The following is a 19451-nucleotide window of genomic DNA, read 5'->3' as shown; positions in this document are numbered from 1 at the left end:
TTGGGTAAGTGGGCTTATTAACAAGACCCTCCTCATAAATGTATAGTAACTTATTAGCAGCAGCGTGATCCAGCACCAGTAGCCTAAAGAGACAAAAAAAACAAACAGAGACCGATGTTCTGTCGAGTGCTGGTCCTGTAATTAATTGTCTTTAAAACAGGATGTGTAACGTTTGCCCAGCAGGAAGCCAGGGGCCCAAGGAGAAGTTCTCAGAGGTTTCCACCACAAACAGTCTTTAGCTGCCTTGAGAAGTACAACAAAGTCTTTTATTAATGAATAATCAAACAGAAACTTCTCTTGTCTTCAGTAAAGTTAAGCAAATGATTCCAAGCTCTTTGGCAACTGGTGAATTCCTAATCTTGCCCACGAAGGACAGGCAACTGACTTCAATAACTTCTTCTTTAAAGGAAAATCCCCCTTTTTAACTTCTCCCAGGCTGACTGTAATCTAATCCTTACTGATGTGGGCTCCGCTACCGGGTCGAACTGCGTCTCGAACGCTGAGTGGACCTACCAGCAAGGCAGTAGGTGTTCTCCAGCTGAAGTTCTTTAGTCTTTAGGGCTGTTTTCCTGGAAATTCGTAAAGCTGTGGGGATGCTTCCCTGCAGTTCTTAAAGCTGTGGGAATGCTTCCCTGGAGTTCTTAAAGGTTGAAGCTTTTGTACAGGGGAAGTTTACACACGTCCTGTACATTGACTAACCTTGCTGAGACTAACTAAAAAATGGCTCCCTTCCCTTCCCAATTGCCCTGAGCAAGGGGCGGGACCAAACTTAACGATGATGGACAGGTGACTTGCCCTATAACTGCAGCCAAAAGAAGCCACCTATCTGCAGAGTCCCTGAAACTTAGGACTGCAAACAAACATTCAATGCAAAGCAAACAAAATTGGAGCTCCTGGTACAGCTGTACCAGAACAACCGATGTTATCTTTTCCATAGGAGGCTTTTCTTTGTAGTAAAATAATACTAGGCTTCCATAACACAAACAAACAAACACATAGTAGCTTTATACGCAGCAGCCTTCACACTGGAGCTTTCTCACATTAGGTTTCTCTCACACAGAGGTTTACTTCACACTCCTCAGGACGACATTAGCTTTGGCCCACTGATTCTAACAGACTTCGGCCTACTCACTCTTTCAATGCTTTACTCACACTTTTGTACTAAAGAAACTTAATTTTTAATATTTCTGACCTTCTATAGGGTTTTCTTTTGCAAGGCATACTAGAAGGCATTTTGCTAGGTCTCTCCATTGCTCTAAAGTAGGGTTGGGGGAAATGTTTACAACTTATGGTAGTGGTGAACCTATCACAGGGGTTCCTTGGCAAGATTTGTTCAGATGAAGTTTACCATTGTCTTCCACTGTATCTAATGGGTTTCCATGACTATGCAGGAATTTGAGCCCTAGTACCCAGAGTTGTCATTCAGTACATAACCACTGTACCATGTTGACTCCTAGCTACCCTGAAGTCTTTGCCTACAGGGAGGACTTGAGTCTTGTCAGTCACCTGGATTCTGACCCCACAGCTTGATCAATTTGAGTGCTCCATGCATCTAGTCTGGTGGAAGTCTGGAGACAGATTGGTGGACTCAACGCTGCTGAACTCCCTGATACTAATATTGGAAATGATGCAAAGAGCTTTGATGAAATACTACTCTGTGCCATCGCGCCTGGGGGCTATTAGTCTTAATGAAGGAGGGATGGATGTGGCATCTTTCCCCCATTGCTTCTTGCCCTCCTATAGGAAACTGGAACTCCCAAAAACCCAAAATGCTGTAAATAACTCAAGATAAGTTTTATTGATCACAAAGAGTTATTTCTTTAAAGCAATGAGCTGGAAACTTCAGAGGGGTGAAGGAAAATATATGTTACAGTCTCAGTTAGTCCGGGGTCCAAGGTGTTTGAAGCTGAGAAGCCTTTCCAAGTTTCCTCTTTCCTCAGTGGCTGTGAATGCCAGAGCAAACCATAACCCCAGTTCAGATGGCCTATGTTTGAAGACTCAGGATCTTCCTTTGGTGCCAAAAGAACCAGTTTGAAGGCGCTTGAGACTTCCAGTGTCGTTCAGGTTGGTCTGAACATGAAGCACATGAAGTCTTTTAGAGTCAAGTCTCTTACTCACGTCCATCTGGTAGAAACTCTGATGGCAGAATGAAAAGAAAAGAAGCACTCCCCTCCTGCAGGAAGAGGTGGAGCCAAACAGTACTGATTGACAGCTATAAGTAACCAATCCATCCAACTATACATAAGCAAGGTAAAAAGGCAGGATTAAGCATGATACAACAGTTTAAATCTTGCAACTAACAGTTCTATACGTAGGTGGCGCCACTCATGCTGTCACAGTCTCCGAGCACCATCTTCTCAACCTTCCTTTTCCAAATAAGATGGGACCCACTGCAACACCATTCTCTGAAATCCCGTTCAAGAAACTTGGTTCAGAAGGATATAAAGACTGATTGGTGATTAAGGAGAAAAGAAGCCTTACTGGAGCTTTGCTGATGGAATTACAATGTGGATTTCGCCCATGGTGTCTGGGAAAATCAAAAGGTTTTCATTCCTCCAAGGAAGTCACCCATGTGTTGCAACCCAGAGCAGGAAACTGGATCCTCAGACAACAATCCACCACACTTGACTTCAGGAAAAACAATCCTTTTTTATTGAAGAAAGATGAGTACAAAAATAGAGGAAATATGCAAGGTAAAAAGCCACAGTAAAAATCAGCAACAAGAAATGTCCATGAACAAGATCAAAAACCCACAGTAACACTGCTAAATCCTGGAACCCGTTAGCAATCCACTAACCGTACTTGAAGCAACTAGGAAGCCCCTTCGGAATAAGGCCACTGGAATCAGGCGACCTGCCAAGGATGATGCTTGAATCTGGAACGATGCCTGGTCTGAAGATGCATCCAGGCGAGAAGTACTTAAGGCCGAGAAATCTATTACGTGACATGCCTGCAGGCTTTGTTTGCATTTCTCTCAGTCTAGCTGACCTTCGTAAACTTTGAGATTCTCCCCTGCTCTGCCAAATCTGCCCTCTCCTATCCTCATTAGAAAGACCAGATGTCAGATTCTCTGGAGAGCTAAGACTGGGAGGAAAAGGGAGTGAAATTTCACCGCTTGGCTCTGAAATATTCTCATGGGAATTTGGACTTTCACTTTCCAAGGCTGCAGGAGTTTCACTACACAAACCGTCATCTTCTACATTGCCCTCAGAATCAACAGCTTCATTGGCATCAGAAAATACAATCAGAGAATCAGGTTCAGGTTCACACACAGGCTGAACCCCAACACCATGATTCAAGCCATGGGCAGAAGCCAGAATGCATGTACTTCAATGAATAGTGTTTTCCAAGATTGCCTGGAGTTGACATAACGTTTTCCACCCAAGAATGACAAACTGGGCATAGGTTTCAAAAGTTGCATCTTTAAAAGTGGCTGACTCCTTCAAAGCTGTTGAGTCCAAACCATTCCTGCAGAAGACATTCATTTCAGGTGATACCAAGAAGATCCAGCCTTGGACAATTTCAAAAGGCAAGAATCTAAGGAGCACACTTGGATTAGGCAACTTCTCCACATCCTTCGGCTATGAAGCTGACAAGCAGCAAGTCGAGATGACACCTTAGTTACATCTAAGCGAAAACATTTAAAGAAGTTGAACTGGATAGAGACACTTTGAACTATAAAGATTTCAGGAAAGGAGACAAAGAGAGGTTTGAAGATCTCAAAAGCACGGATTTTATTTACCAGCTGGGGCCTGGTGTGGAGTCAACTCCCAAAAACACCAGAGCAAATGAAATAGGCGCGAACTGTGGCTTTTATAGTTTCCAGTTTCAAGCAAACAAAGAACATGCTACAACATACAATCATCATCATCCCTACGTCATCTTGGCGTCACAGAAATATCAAGTGTCCCCTTCCAATCATGCAAAAAGCATGTCACCATGCAAATTGGCCACAACAGGCATCAACATCTCAATTTGATGGCTTCTGACTACCTGGAATATCTCCAGTGGCTTGTTTGAAGTTGACCGTCTCCCCTACAATCAAAGCTTACGAACTAAAGCTTCAACGTTGAAACTTAATTCACCGATCCCTTGGTGAAGACTTCCTATTGCCATGACCAGATTCTTCTCCTTTGTTTATTCAAAGGAAAAGAACTGTGTGTCCCTGGCCACTTTTTAATACCTTCTTCTTCTTTTCCCACTGCAGTAAAAAGTCTGAGCCCATCCGGTCCGCTGTTCCCGCTGGATACCCGAAGGACGGCACCTACCACCCCATCTACATCATCCCAGACCAGATGGAGCAGTGTATTTACGCAACCGAGGTAATGGACATACACTCACTCCTCGACTCAGCCCATTCTGTAGCCCTCTAAGTCAGTGGTTCTCAACCTTCCTAATGCCGCAACCCCTTAATACAGCGCCTCACGCTGTGGTGACCCCCAACCATAAAATTATTATCGCTACTTCCTAATTGTAATTGCATTACTGTTATGAATCATAATGTAAATATCTGAAATGCAGGATGTATTTTCATTCACTGTACCAAATTTGGCACAAATACCCAACAACAGCCATTTTGGCGTGGGCGGGGCCAACCAAGGCAGCTTCGCGACCCCCCAAAAATGGAGCAATGACCCCCCCTGGGGGTTGCGACCCCCAGGTTGAGAACCGCTGCTCTAAGTAGTTTAGGGGGTTACAGATGACAGTAAGAACCCTGCAGCTTAGATGGGAAGGCAAGAAGGGGCTGGTATTTTGGCCCAGTCATAGTTGGATCTTCTCCCATTGTGGGCATGAAACCTAGCAGCTAATGATACAAATGTGTACGCCAGTGCATTCAAGGAGGGTTCAGAGCATGAGTCCACCTTGCCCCACTGCTTGTGGCCAGGTGTGCTGACCAATTCATAAAACATATACTTAAGGTCAGTCCTGGAGACAAAGCAGTTACGACTCTTTCTCTATATAACTCAATCTTCTCAACTAAGCTTATCTCAAAAACAGCTCAAAACACAACATACTGTCTCAGTTTAGCTTAATACTTATCCAAAGAGTAGTTTTTGCAATGGTTTTCCCATTCAGCACGCCTGAAGTCTTTCCTCAAACTGAAAAGGCAGGGGAGAATCTAAAATGGAGATCTTTCCCTGGGAGAAAAGGCGGTCCCTAAACTCAAAGAGTTGCTCTCTAAGCCAATGGTTGCAAAGAGGCCTGCAGACTCTGATACTATTAACTTTTAGGACTCTTGCAAAGATGCAGCAGCCCTGGGAGAAAATGCAAGAGGAAGCAACCTCAAGCAACTTTACAGTGAGGCAAATCAGGCTCCTGGGAGACGGAACAATGCTAGTATATCAGATATAATTACATGAAACGGTTTTGCTGATATTTAAATGATAAAATATTTTAGTTTATGCCTGTCTTGTATAAGCCTTAATGAAACAAGTCTTGTTCGAAGCAAAGAAAGGGAAAAGTTTGGCCACCAATTCCCAGTGTGAATATTGCAATTAATATCCAATGTTTGTCTGAAATGAGGTTGAGAGAATTTAGATAGATAGATAGATAGATAGATAGATAGATAGATAGATAGATAGATAGATAGATAGATAGCAAGGTGACAGTGTAAATAATCTTAGGGTTATATAGATCCTCTCAAAGACCATTCAGGATGTGTATCTGACAGACATTCACTCACTTAGTGGCTAGTGTGAAGTCAAACACGAGGTTCTTCGAGCAATGATATACTGTGTGAGCTCCTCTTCCAAACTTTTTTTCCCTTTTTCAAAAGTTAGTCAACAACCTGAGCCTTTGGGAATCCAGAATCGAAATTTTAAGTTTAATCCCTTGGCTAAGGACCCGAGAAGGGGATAAAATAGGTTAAGATGAAAGGTGTAGTTAGTCCCAAGTCTGCCAAAGAGCTTTATACAATGGGTATTGTTTAAGTAAGGTCCGTTTTGTTGTAGACACTAGTAGTTCGCGCGCATACCACAACGAACGCATGCGTCGTATACCGGCATGCCTCGGAAACCACTGTGCTCAGTTTCCGCTCTGTAGCTAACGGTTCTGTTCTGTGCTTTAAAAATGTTTAAGACTATCAACTCACCCTCCGCATGTGAGGTTCGCTTAGTGATACGGTTTTTATCAGCAAGGAACTTGCTTGCTGCAGAAATTCATAGACAGATTTGTGAAGTGTACGGTGATACTGTTATGAGTGAAAGCAACGTGCGTAAGTGGGTACGACAATGCAAAGATGGCCGTGACAACGTCCATGATGAGGACCGCTCCGGTCGCCCTTCTTTGATTACAGACAATTTGATTTGATCACACACTCAAATCTTTGGTTTTTGTGGTCCTCTGTTAGGAGTTTCGGGACCCAACGGGAGCACAGTTTCCTAAACTTTAGGTGTTCAGAAACAATGTTGTAAAGCACTGATTTTGACACGTCAGGAAATTCGTTTGAGAGACCTATTATTGTGAAGCACCTGTTCTCACGAATCCTTGCTTCGACTGAAGCCACCAAATCATCTGTAATCAAAGAAGGGCGACCGGAGAAGTCCTCATCATGGACGTTGTCACGGCCATCTTTGAATTGTCATACCCACTTACGCACTTCGCTTTCACTCATAACAGTATCACCGAACACTTCACAAATCTGTTGTTGAATTTCTGCAGCAGGCAGGTTCCTTGCTGACAAAAACCGTATCACTGAGCGAACCTCACATGCGGAGGGTGAGTTGATAGTCTTGAACATTTTTAAAGCACAGAACAGAACCGTACAGGTGAGCTACAGAGCGGAAACTGAGCACAGTTGTTCCCCAGGCATGCTGGTACACGACGCACGTGCTTGTTGTGGTATACGTGCGAACTACTAGTGTCTACAACAAAACGGACCTTACTTAAAAAATACCCCTCGTGTAAAGCTCTTTGGCAGACTTGGGACTAACTACACCTTTCATCTTAACCTATTTTATCCCCTTCTTGGGTCTTTAGCCAAGAGATTAAACTTGAAATTTAGATTCTGGATTCCCAAAGGCTCAGGTTGTTGACTAACTTTTGAAAAAGGGAAAAAAGTTGGAAGAGGAGCTGCACACAGTCTATCATTGCTCGAAGAACAGCATGTTGGACTTCACACCAGCCACTGAGTGAGTGAATGTCTGTCAGATACACATCCTGAATGTTGCGGAATGAGCGGAAACTGAGCACAGTTGTTCCCGAGGCATGCCGGTACATGACGCACGCGCTCGTTGCGGTATGCGCGCGAACTACTAGTGTCTACAACAAAACGGACCTTACTTTAAAAATACCCCTCGTACTTCATGGGGATTATCTTGCACCCAGTCCCCATTGATTTTAGGTACTCTGTAATCTCACTGGTAGGTTTGTTGGCAAAGGCATTACCACTGATAGACAGGGCTATTGCACTAATGATGAATAGCTAGCAAAGGCCAGGTGTCTATACTTCAATCTAGTTGTGGGGCGCAACGTATTCCAAAGTACACCCATCTTTTGCTGCTTATGAATTGCCCCAACATGTCTGGAAAACCAAGCATGATGGAGCAATGCATAGAGAGGGTCAAGAGGAGCTATATGAGATTCCACTCTGTAGCAGGGAAGGTTTATTATGTGAGTTAAATGTGCATGGCATCCTTTTACACTGATGTGATAGATGAGTCCAACAGGAAATTCTCGACGGGTTGCGCTCTTGTTTGTGCAAATAATTATGGGTAAGCCAACGTTTTTATTTCTTTTCCTTGGTGCATGCCTTGAAATGGATGGGGTGACTAACTCATATTACACAGCAACAGGTTGCATTAATTTGGTTGAGATCAGCTTATACATCACATATCAAAGTACTATCGTTCTCACTGAAATAGGTATCAGAAGTCAAATTGTTAAAAGATTCGTGCAAAAGATGTAATGGGAAGCATGGATCTAAATGCAAATGTTAATTCATTTTCAAAATGTTCAAACATATTGTGTCCTGAAAGAAGACTTAAAAGCACCACATCATGGAATTCCCAGTCAATGGATGGAGAGTATCCTTGAGCTCTTGGTTATCCTGCCTCTTCTTCCAACAGGCAGAGCCATGCGAATCAGCAAACTCTGGTCAAAGGAGAATCCCTGTTCTGCAAGACAAGGAACTCCAACTCCTCTATTCATTTATTTTCTGAGTGGCATGCCTTGAGATTTTTCTTTTCACGCAATCGATGTGAGAGTCTAGTCTGAGTGGGAAGGAAATCAGCTCCAGAATCATAGAATCAAAGAGTTGGAAGAGACCTCCTGAGCCATCCAGTCCAACCCCATTCTGCCAAGAAGCAAGAATGTTGCATTCAAATCACCCCTGACAGATGGCCATCCAGCCTCTGTTTAAAAGCTTCCAAAGAAGGAGCCTCCACCACACTCCGCGGCAGAGAGTTCCACTGCTGAACGGCTCTCACAGTCAGGAAGTTCTTCCTCATGTTCAGATGGAATCTCCTTTCTTGTAGTTTGAAGCCATTGTTCTGCGTCCTAGTCTCCAAAGAAGCAGAAAACAAGCTTGCTCCCTCCTCCCTGTGGCTTCCTCTCACATATTTATCCATGCCTATCCTATCTCCTCTTAGCCTTCTCTTCTTCAGGCTAAACATGCCTAGCTCCTTAAGCCGCTCCTCATAGGGCTTGTTCTCCAGACCCTTGATCATTTTAGTTGCCCTCCTCTGGACACATTCCAGCTTGTCAATAATATCTCTCTTGAATTGTGGTGCCCAGAACTGGACATAATATTCCAGATGTGGTCTAACCAAAGCAGAATAGAGCATGGGTAGCATGACTTCCTTAGATCTAGACACTATGCTCCTCTTGATGCAGGCCAATATCCCATTGGCTTTTTTTGCCGCCACATCACATTGTTGGCTCATGTTTAACTTGTTGTCCATGAGGACTACAAGATCTTTTTCACACGTACTGCTCTCGAGCCAGGCCTCATTGTCCCCCATTCTGTCTCTTTGCATTTCGTTTTTCCTGCCCAAGTGGAGTATCTTGCATTTGTCACTGTCCAGAAAGCCTTTCCTCCCATGTCTCCTTCTGCCCTTCAGATACAAGCATCCAGGCAGCTGAGATTCTAAAACATGTTTACCGGCAAAGCCAAAATTGCTCCCATGAGTATGAGTTACCAATTGTTCTCTCAAAAGTGAAAAGTCAGCTGGCAGGTATACTTCAACCAATCTGAAAGGCCCCTGAGAACTGACCCGCTCCCAAGAGACCTTCTTGTGTCTGGGAAAGCATTTCACAATTAATTCACAATTAATTCAATGTCTAGAGAGCACAGCTGGACAACTTCCAAGTGTCCAAGAGTTATCTGTCTATTGTCGAAGGCTTTCATGGCTGGAATCACTAGGTTCTTGTGGGTTGAAAATGAACAAAATCTGGCTACCAATATTAAAAAATCTCTAAAATTACAAAAGCAAAACAGCAGAGAGGTATCAACCAGGCACATCGTAACACCTCTCAACAAAAGATTCCCCCAGGCTCAGCCAGGCCTTCAAATGCTAATTAAGGTGGTCAGTTGAAACATTCACACCCAGCTCCAGCAGAGAAGAGTCCTTTGCCCCACCCCAGTCATTCCACAGATATATAAACCCATTTTCCTAATTCCAACAGAACTCACTACCTCTGAGGATGCTTGCCATAGATGCAGGCGAAACGTCAGGAGAAAATGCCTCTAGAACATGGCCATATAGCCTGAAAAAACCCACAAGAACCTAGTTATCTGCGTGCTTCCCAAAGCATGTCCCAGCATTGTAATTCTCACCCGACAAACATGTTGGGCAAGTGGGCTTCTTAACAAAAGACCCTCCTCATAAATGAACAGCAGAATAACTTATTAGCAGCAGCGTGACCCAATACCAGTAGTCCAAAGTGATTTATTTATCGTCCCCTCTCATGTCCCCTGTTTCAACAAAAGTTTGCTCTAGGCACTGTCAGACCATTATATGCTAATCAAGGTGGGCACTTGAAACATTCACACCTAGCTCCAGCAGACAAGAGTCCTTTGTCCCATCCTGGTCATTCCACAGATATATAAACCCATTGTCCTAGTTCCAACAGACCTCACTACCTCTGAGGATGCTTGCCATAGATGCAGGTGAAACGTCAGGAGAAAATGCCTCTAGAACATGGCCATATAGCCCGAAAAAACCTACCACAACCCAATTTTACAATTCGTTTTTTTCTTTTTAAATGTTACCTCTGGGACCATAAATATTTTTGGTGGTACATCTTTATTCGCCCTTTCTGATTTTCTAGGGATTTCAATTATTTCCCTTATTTCCACCAACCCTTCATCTTTGTCATTTTTATTACTTTCATTCTCTGTTTTCACAGTAGGGCTACTTATACATGGAATTTCTAGTTTCTCTTCTTCTGCCTGTACTATTCCTGTCTTTGTATCAATTTCTCAATTTCTAGATCTTTCGCTTGTAGTTTCCCTTTCCTGAGGCTCAATACTTAGAAATGGTAGAAATACTTCTTTGTTTGTGTCAGAGTTTGGGGGAGCGCAGCAGAAGGTTTGCTAGATCAGCAGACACTGTGTTGTAAAATAAGGACTCTGCAGGCTTTGAGCAACAAAAGAAACTAAGTTTACTAAGCACATTCAAACTACACGTCTTGCTACAGCGAGCTACAATCAGGAACTATCAAAACGAAAGTCTCGACACATCTGCTTATCTCTCTTCTCTCTGGCTGAGACGGGATCCTCCCTTCTGTTCCCAGCAAGAGCAAACATTACCTCACTTCTCTCACGGTTACATTATCACAGCCTCATGAACATTCTGCACAGCATTTCTAATACACAGTAGAATCCATTTTGGAATTACATAGAAGCACATTTGAAAACACACATACAACTAAATTAATCCTGACAGTTTTGATGTGAATTTTTCCAATTCTGATGACCATCAAACTCTGCTTTATTGGTAATAACAATTCTGCCTCGTCCTAACCAAAAGCGATACCCTTTATTCTTTTGACGATACCCAATGACACAAAGTCTTCTCCATGTCTGCTCACCAGGAATTAATATTTCAGCATAACTTCCAAAAATTTTCAGAGACTTAGGTTTCTTGCCTAAAGGCTTGCTTATGAAGGATAGCAAGAAGAGGGCTAGTCTAACCTTTCCAAGAAATGAGTTTACGAACATGGGAGCAAGCAGCAAGGAGACATTTGAGTTTCCTCCTATTCGACACATTTCAGTGATTTCCCTTTCCACTTCAGATGTAGCCCTTGGAAGGCAGCTGGTCCAACAATGTTCATCTTCTCAAATCTGGAAAGCAGCAAGAATGTGATTGTTGAGCAGCAGCAGATGAGTTGCACAACTTCAGCGCTTTCCAGTAGCTTCTTCCTGCACAGTATTTTCAGTCAGCTGCTCCCACAGCCCGCAGTCACTCTGGAACTCTTTTACAGACACTTGAGCACATGCCCGGCCATTGTCAGTTTTACCATTGTCTTTCCCCCAGTCTAGATGACATTACAAACGTACCACAGCACACAGTTATATCTTGTCTTGGCAGACAGGTTCTTTTAATCAATTACATAGAGCCTTCGACTAACATCACAGCACAAGGAGAGAGAATACACTGTACACGACTTCCTTATATACAATTCTGTACATTTACACACAGCAATCTCTGATTGGTTTTAATCAATTACATAGAGCCTTCGACGAATAGCATCATAGCACAAGGAGAGAGAATACACTGTACATGACTTCCTTATATACAATTCTGTACATTTACACACAGCAATCTCTTATTGGTTCCCACCTCATTAACTTAACTCAGACCCAGGATTGCATCATTCACAATCACCTGGACTAGGCCAGAACACATTCCCCAAATGAAGTTCTATATACAGTTAATGCATGACTCAGCATTTCCAATAGAAGCCCATTAGCAGTGCATGACTCAGCTATATTACATTACAATACATTGTAAAACCTGACAGTGATCCTTACTGTTAGGCAAGCCCTGGAACATCCTATTTTAGGATACTTTCATCCAGTGATGGAGATAGGAATACTGGATTTACTGTGAAATGTCTTCATTTCTGGGATGAAGGTATCCTAAGTTCACCTGTGCAATAATCTTCCTGCTATGAGAGAACGGTCAAGAGTATTCGGCCTTTGGCTCTAAAAGCCTTTAATCTGGTGTGAAATGCATCCTGAAAGGGATGAGTCTCTCTTCTGCCTGGGCTTCAGATAGTTTTTCTTCAAAGTTTTGACTCTTTGGTTCCAGTTGCAGACTGACAATTCACACTGTGTCTCAAAATGTGACGAAAAGGATGTTCATATCCTGTCTGATGGGTAGTTTGCTGGTTTACATGGCCCCATCTGCCCACGTTAGTGTCAGGAATGACCTGCTCCTGGATGCCCTCCATCCCCTGCTGTGAAGAAGCCTGCACGGTAAGTTTGGTGTGCTTTTCTCCAGCTTTGCTCAGGTGCCACTCTCTGTGACACGACTTAAAACACTCTCAAGCCTGCAGGGACCAGGCTTTGCATGAAAAAAAATTGATTGGAGACTGCCTTTAGGAACACTGCTCAGCCTCAGCCAAAGCTGGGTTAGTTGTCCTCAGGCTGGCAGCTGATAGCTTCAAGGAGCACTTTGCAAAGGTAAGTCCTCCTCTATCCAAGCCTGTCTTCTCGGTTTGACTTGCAGTTCTCTTTCCATCTTCACATCTCTTACATAGCCCCCATGAATCTCAAAACTGTTGTGGTTTTCCAGAGGATCCAACTCAGTAAGACAACAGTGATGCTCAAGACAACACAGTCCTCCTCTATCCAAGCTTGTCTTCTTGATTTGACTTTGCAGAGCGTGGCTAACTTGTAGTACTCTTTCCATCTTCACATCGCCCCTCAAATCTCAAAACTGTTGTGGTTTTCCAGAGGATCCAACTCAGTAAGACAACAGTGATGCTCAAGAAAACACATTCTTTTTGTTTCTTTCCTTCTCTTACTCTCTTGGGAGTGACATAAAGGTAAAGTATGGCATTCCTGGGATGTGAGAAAGACCTTCAAAGCTCACGCTGGCATGACAGAGCTCCAGTTCTGGTGCAGACCCACCTTGGGTGAGATCAGTCCTCCATTTGGACGTAATGCTTCTGTTCAGAGTTTGGCTCTTCCTTAGCCATGCATTGCAAGATTCTCTGGAAAGATATATCCTCCAATGAATCAGGAATATGGGAATATTGTGAGGCTAACAGAGACTCAGCTAAACATAAAAAAAACCAAGATTATGGCAACAAGAATGATTGACAACTGGAAAATAGAGGGAGAAACCGTGGAGGCCATGACAGACTTTGTATTTCTAGGTGCAAAGATGAGTGCAGATGCAGACTGTGGCCAGGAAATCAGAAGACGCTTCCTTCTTGGGAGGAGAGCAATGTCCAGTCTCGATAAAATAGTCAAGAGTAGAGACCTCAGACTGGCAACCAAGATCCATTGCCTAGTCCAAGCCATGGTCTTCCCTGGAGTCACCTACGGATGTGAGAGCTGGACCTGAGGGAAGGCTGAGCCAAGGAAGAGAGATGCTTTTGAGCTGTGGTGTTGGAGGAAAGTGCTGAGAGTGCCTTGGACTGCGAGAAGATCCAACCAGTCCATCCTCCAGGAAATAAAGCCCGGCTGCTCACTGGAGGGAAGGAGACTAGAGACAAAGTTGAAGTACTTTGGCCACATCATGAGGAGACAGCAAAGCCTAGAGAAGACAGTGATGCTGGGGAAAGTGGAAGGCAAAAGGAAGAGGGGCCGACCAAGGGCAAGATGGATGGATGGCATCCTTGAAGTGACTGGACGACCTTGAAGGAGCTGGGGGTGGTGACGGCCAACAGGGAGCTCTGGTGTGGGCTGGTCCATGAGGTCACGAAGAGTTGGAGACGACTGAACGAATGAACAACAACAACAGAGACTCTTATGATATCCTGCCTTTGTGTCAAGATCTTCTCCTTCTCAGTTCCTAGCCAGGTGCCTTAAAAATAATGAAGACCCAGGCAAAAGAATTCAGTCTTTTCTCTTGGAGAGGAACTCCTTTACTGTTGACCAAGAACCTCATATAGGCTTTTTCTGCAAATTGTACAGGATAAAAGCTGCACCCATTGAGAGATGCATGAAAATTAGGAGGTATTCACCATACCTTCAGGTGCAAACTTGTTATGGGACAAATGGGGGATAAGGCAAGGGAAATCTGTTTGGTGCTTTGAATCAACAGGTCAAGGCAGACTCTGCCACTTCTCACTGAACAGAAGATTTGCAAGACTTGTTCTTAAGCTTTTGGCTATTGCTGGGACTGAGTCTGCGATCCAAGGTAGAATGCTGTAGATTCTATAGAGAAAGGAAAGATTTGCTGCCTGCAAAGTCTGCTGTCCTCATGGCAGCATCTGCCTCGATTCTGAAAGTTCTGTTTGTTCAGGAATCGGTGGTTTTACAAAGCAAGCTGGCTACAACTTTGGAAAGCATTCCCCTGGACCCTGCAGAAAGGGCCATGGTGTTCCTAGAGGCAGTCGCCAATCAATTTGGGTCAGGCAAGCCATCCCTTCCTCCAGGTCTCTGAGAAGCCTGTCCTATATTTTGCCATGGCACCTGGGAGGGCTTGGAGAACAACACCTCACAGGTGAGTACAAAAATCTAGCTTTCTTTCTACTGCCGGGGTAGAGCGATAACACCAATATTCTTCTTTTCTATTTTAAGTCTTATGGAGAGTCTCTCTGTCTTTGCACTTTGATCAGAACTTTTAGTGCACAGTGATGGTCAAAAAGAGGAAATTGGGAATATTGTGATTTCTTTTGCATCCCAAATGTGTAAGAAGAATCCACATCCAATCCTCATTCCTCGGATATATGGTCAGCTAGATAGGTGGGCGTATCCATATCAGAAATGCACAGGAAAAGATGACCCATAGTTTCAAAAATTTGGGGAAATGCATATTCTTGTGCCACAAAGACAGAAAACATTTACCGTATATACTGGAGTATAAGCCGACCCGAATATAAGGCGAGACACCTAATTTTACCACGAATTATCCTCCTTTCCCTTTTCAAAACATTCCAGCCTGGGAGGAGAAGCAGAGCAGAAGCAGAAAAGAAAACACACTGTTTAGGGAGGGGAAGATGAGAGAGAAATAGATCATATATTATTAGCAATGGCCTCCAGGCTCCGCTGCCCAGCTTGACCCCGTTATAAGCTGAGAGAGACCTTTTCAGCCCATAAAAGGTCTGAAATACTCTGCTTCTCTTAGAGCAGGGGTCCTCAAACTTCAGACTATTTAAAGAGAGAGCCAGGTCACAGTCCCTCAAAGTGTAGGAGAGCCGGATTATCAGTAGGTTCTTGTGGGGTTTTTCGGGCTATATGGCCATGTTCTAGAGGCATTTTTTTCCTGACGTTTCGCCTGCATCTATGGCAAGCATCCTCAGAGGTAGTGAAGTCTGTTGGAAATAGGAAAATGGGTTTATATATCTGTGGAATGACAGGGGTGGGGCAAAGAGCTCTTCTCTGCTGAAGCTAGGTGTGAATGTTTCAGCTGACCACCTTCATTAGTATTTGAAGGCTTGGCTGAGCCTGGGAAAATGTTTTGTTGAGAGGTGTTACGATGTGCCTGGTTGTTTCCTCTCTGCTGTTTTGCTGTTGTAATTTTAGAGTTTTTTAATACTGGTAACCAGATTTTGTTCATTTGCATGGTCTCCTCCTATCTGTTGACATTGTCCACATGCTTGTGGATTTCAATGGCTTCTCTGTGTAGTCTGACATGGTGGTCAGACTACACAGAGATTATCATTTGAAAAAAAAATTATCATTTGAAATTGTCATTTGGAAAAAAAAAACCATGAATGAATTCCTATGCACACTGCACATATCTTATTTGTAGTGCTAATAACACTTAAAACAATACAATAATTAAAATGAAGAACAATTTTAACAAATATAAACTTATTAGTATTTCATTGGGATGTGTGGGCCTGCTTTTGGCTGATTTATTTATTTGTCGTGTCAGAGCAACCAGTCCATTATATATTACATTTCTAACAGAACAAAGCAAACAGACAGAAAAATACACATCTTGTGAGTCTGGTAGTTGGTTAAATGTCCTTTGACCAGTATCTGGCCACTTTGAGTGCTTCCGGTGTTGCTGCAAGAAGGTCCTCCATTGTGCATGTGGCAGGGCTCAGGTTGCATTGCAGCAGGTGGTCAGTGGTTTGCTCTTCTCCACACTCGCATGCCCTGGATTCCACTTTGTGGCCCCATTTCTGAAGGTTGGCTCTGCATCTCGTGGTGCCAGAGCACAGTCTGTTCAGCGCCTTCCAAGTCGCCCAGTCTTCTGTATGCCCAGGAGGGAGTCTCTCATTTGGTATCAGCCATTGGTTGAGGTTCTGGGTTTGAGCCTGCCACTTTTGGACTCTCGCTTGCTGAGGTGTTCCAGTGAGTGTCTCTGTAGATCTTAGAAAACTATTTCTAGATTCACGTCGTTGACGTGCTGGCTGAGACCCAAACAAGGGATGAGCTGGAGATGTCTCTGCCTTGGTCCTTTCACTATTGGCTGCTACTTCCCGGCTGATGACCTGATGAGATAAGATTGTTGTTGTTGTTGTGTGCTTTCAAGTCATTTCATACCTAGGTTGACCCTGAGCGAGGGCCAGGTAAATGACGTTGGAGGGCCGCATCCGGCCCCCAGGCCATAGTTTGAGGACCCCCTGTCTTAAGAGTATATATGATATATGTCTGTCATTAAGAGAGCCTCAAGTTTTGCAAAGGTTTTGCAAAGGTCCAACATTTTCATCAGTGGCTTGTTCTCCTAGATCACTTCCCATGAATACCTGGATCACGGGATTGTTTTCCTGTGCACACAAGGCATTTTATAAAGCTTCCTGGCCACTAGAAATGTGGCCAACAGCCTTGTCACTTCTATTGCCAGGAGGGAACAGCTTCTGTGTTGTGCCGTCGCGCTTGGGGGCTATTATTCTTAATGAAGGAGGGATGGACGTGGCATCTTTCCTCCAAGGGATTGCTTCTTGCCCTCCTATAGGAAACTGGAACTCTCAAAAACCCAAAACGCTGTAAATAACTCAAAATAAGTTTTATTGATCACAAAGAGTTATTTCTTCAAAGCAATGAGCTGGAAACTTCAGAGGGGTGAAGGAAAATATATGTTGCAGTCTCAATTAGTCCTGGGTCCAAGGTGTTTGAAGCTGAGAAGCCTCACCAAGTTTCCTGTTTCCTCAATGGCTGTGAATGCCGGAGCAAACCACAACCCCAGTTCAGATGGCCTATGTTTGAAGACTCAGGATCTTCCTTTGGTGCCAAAAGAATCAGTTTGAAGGCACTTGAGACTTCCAACGTTGTTCAGGTTGGTCTGAACATGAAGCACAAGTCTCAAGGGTAAAAAAAAAAAACCCAGAACTGGTGCTAAGAGGTCATTTAAATCAGGGTCTTTTATTTATTTATTTATTTACTTACTTACTCTGCTTGTATACCGCAGTTTCTCAGCCCGTAGGCGACTCAACGCGGTTCACAACAAGAGCAAAAAGACAATCATAGCAATATACAATTTAAAACCATCAAGAGCATGATATACAAAGCAAAGACACATCAATAACAACACAATAATGTCTCGTGACTAGAATCGTGATCCAAATTCGTCGTCTATGATTCCGTTCCTATGTTCACCATATTCATTGCACTGTTTATCCGAATGCCTGTTCAAACAGCCAAGTTTTTAGTTTTCTTTGAAACACCATTAGCGTAGGAGCTGATCTAATGTCCATGGGAAGGGCGTTCCACAGCCGAGGGGCCACCACAGAGAAGGCCCTGTCCCTCGTCCCCAAATCCGTCAAATCTCTTACTCACGTCCATATGGTAGGAACTCTGATGGCAGAATGAAAAGAAAGGAAGCACTCCCCTCCTGCAGGAAGAGGTGGAGCCAAACAGTACTGATTGACAGCTATAAGTAACCAATCCATACAACTATACATAAGCAGGGTAAAAGGGGCAGGATTAAGCATGAAACATCAATAACAACACAATAACGTCTCATGACTAGAATCGTGATCCAAATTCGTCGTCTATGATTCCGTTCACCATATTCCTTGCACTGTTTATCCGAATACCTGTTCAAACAGCCAGGTTTTTAGTTTTCTTCGAAACACCATTAGCGTAGGAGCTGATCTAATGTCCATGGGAAGGGCGTTCCACAGCCGAGGGGCCACCACAGAGAAGGCCCTGTCCCTCGTCCCCAAATCCGTCAAATCTCTTACTCACGTCCATATGGTAGGAACTCTGATGGCAGAATGAAAAGAAAGGAAGCACTCCCCTCCTGCAGGAAGAGGTGGAGCCAAACAGTACTGATTGACAGCTATAAGTAACCAATCCATACAACTATACATAAGCAGGGTAAAAGGAGCAGGATTAAGGATGATACAACAGTTTAAATCTTGCAACTAACAGTTCTACACATAGGTGTTGCCACTCGCACTGTCACATGTGTTTTGCTCTCCAGGGTCAATAAAAAAAACACCACAAATAGACATTCAATTTGCTCATTCCACCACTTATTCCACATAACAATCAAAACTAGAGTTCTTTCTTGGAAACCCTTTTGCGATGGAGAAAACAGGGTTGTGGCTAGAAGCGGGTTGGGGAGGGGGCAAGAAGGGATTGATCTACTACAAGGTTATGTTCTAATTCTTTCCCCTGCCCTCTTTCACCTTCACTTCTAGGTCTAAAGAAGATCCTTCTACCGAGCCTTGGTGACTGGCATCTGTATTTTATTTCATTTTTCTTCCAAATTTCTCAGCTAATGGGATGTTTACAGAGAACACTGAATGAACTCCTGGAGCAGTCCTGATGTAACTTTTTATTCTGATAGTATTACAAAAAGACTCCTTTTTTTTAAAGGAAAAAAATATTTAATATTTATTCTTGCTGCTATTATATATATATTTAATTTTATTGTTGTTTTGGAAAGAAGACCAATAGACTGATTCAGAACGATTTGACGAACGGAGCCTGCCAATGGAGTGGAAAGTCAGAACTGGGTTTGGAGAGCCACCTTTGAGCTTTCTCTTGGATAGAAGAAGAAAGGCCAGTTTGCGGTTTGGGATCAGGAAAGGCCCCAGTACTGGAATTGTCTGGTCTCTAGAAAAGGCAGGTCCTTTTCCTACAGAAGTGCCAGGGCTGAACTCGTTTTTTAAACATGTCTTTTTTTTTTTTAACTTGATGTTTCTACAATTTTTAAGCTCCTCTCAATTGACTGTATTTCCTCCTTCACGGTTCGAAGGAAAGATAACACTGTCTTTTTGTTCAGTCACTGGAAAGGTGTGACAACAATGTGAACCTTCACAACAGGAAGTTAACATTTCTTGGATTTTATTTCTCTCCTGACTTCTGATCCCCGAAGACTTGCTTGTAGTTTCAAAAAGTTATAAAAGAAACAGCCAAGAGAAGAAACGTT

The 19451-nt window shown here is 43.4% G+C and overlaps 1 protein-coding gene across 1 annotated transcript in view; it reads left to right on the top strand.

Annotated features, from left to right (window-relative positions):
• LOC132781311 (delta-like protein C) overlaps positions 1 to 19202 on the top strand; it is a 79626-nt gene extending 60424 nt beyond the window's left edge. Inside the window, exons 8-9 of the mRNA XM_067461066.1 lie at positions 4208 to 4322; positions 18718 to 19202. Of these exons, the coding sequence (XP_067317167.1) occupies positions 4208 to 4322; positions 18718 to 18723 (121 nt within the window). The 3' untranslated portion in view covers positions 18724 to 19202. The remainder of the gene's footprint in view (positions 1 to 4207; positions 4323 to 18717) is intronic.
• Positions 19203 to 19451: the final 249 nt, after the last annotated feature.

Source organism: Anolis sagrei, chromosome X (assembly GCF_037176765.1).
Source record: "Anolis sagrei isolate rAnoSag1 chromosome X, rAnoSag1.mat, whole genome shotgun sequence".
Taxonomy (NCBI): Eukaryota; Metazoa; Chordata; class Lepidosauria; order Squamata; family Dactyloidae; genus Anolis; species Anolis sagrei.
This window is presented reverse-complemented; position numbering and strand designations above follow the sequence as displayed.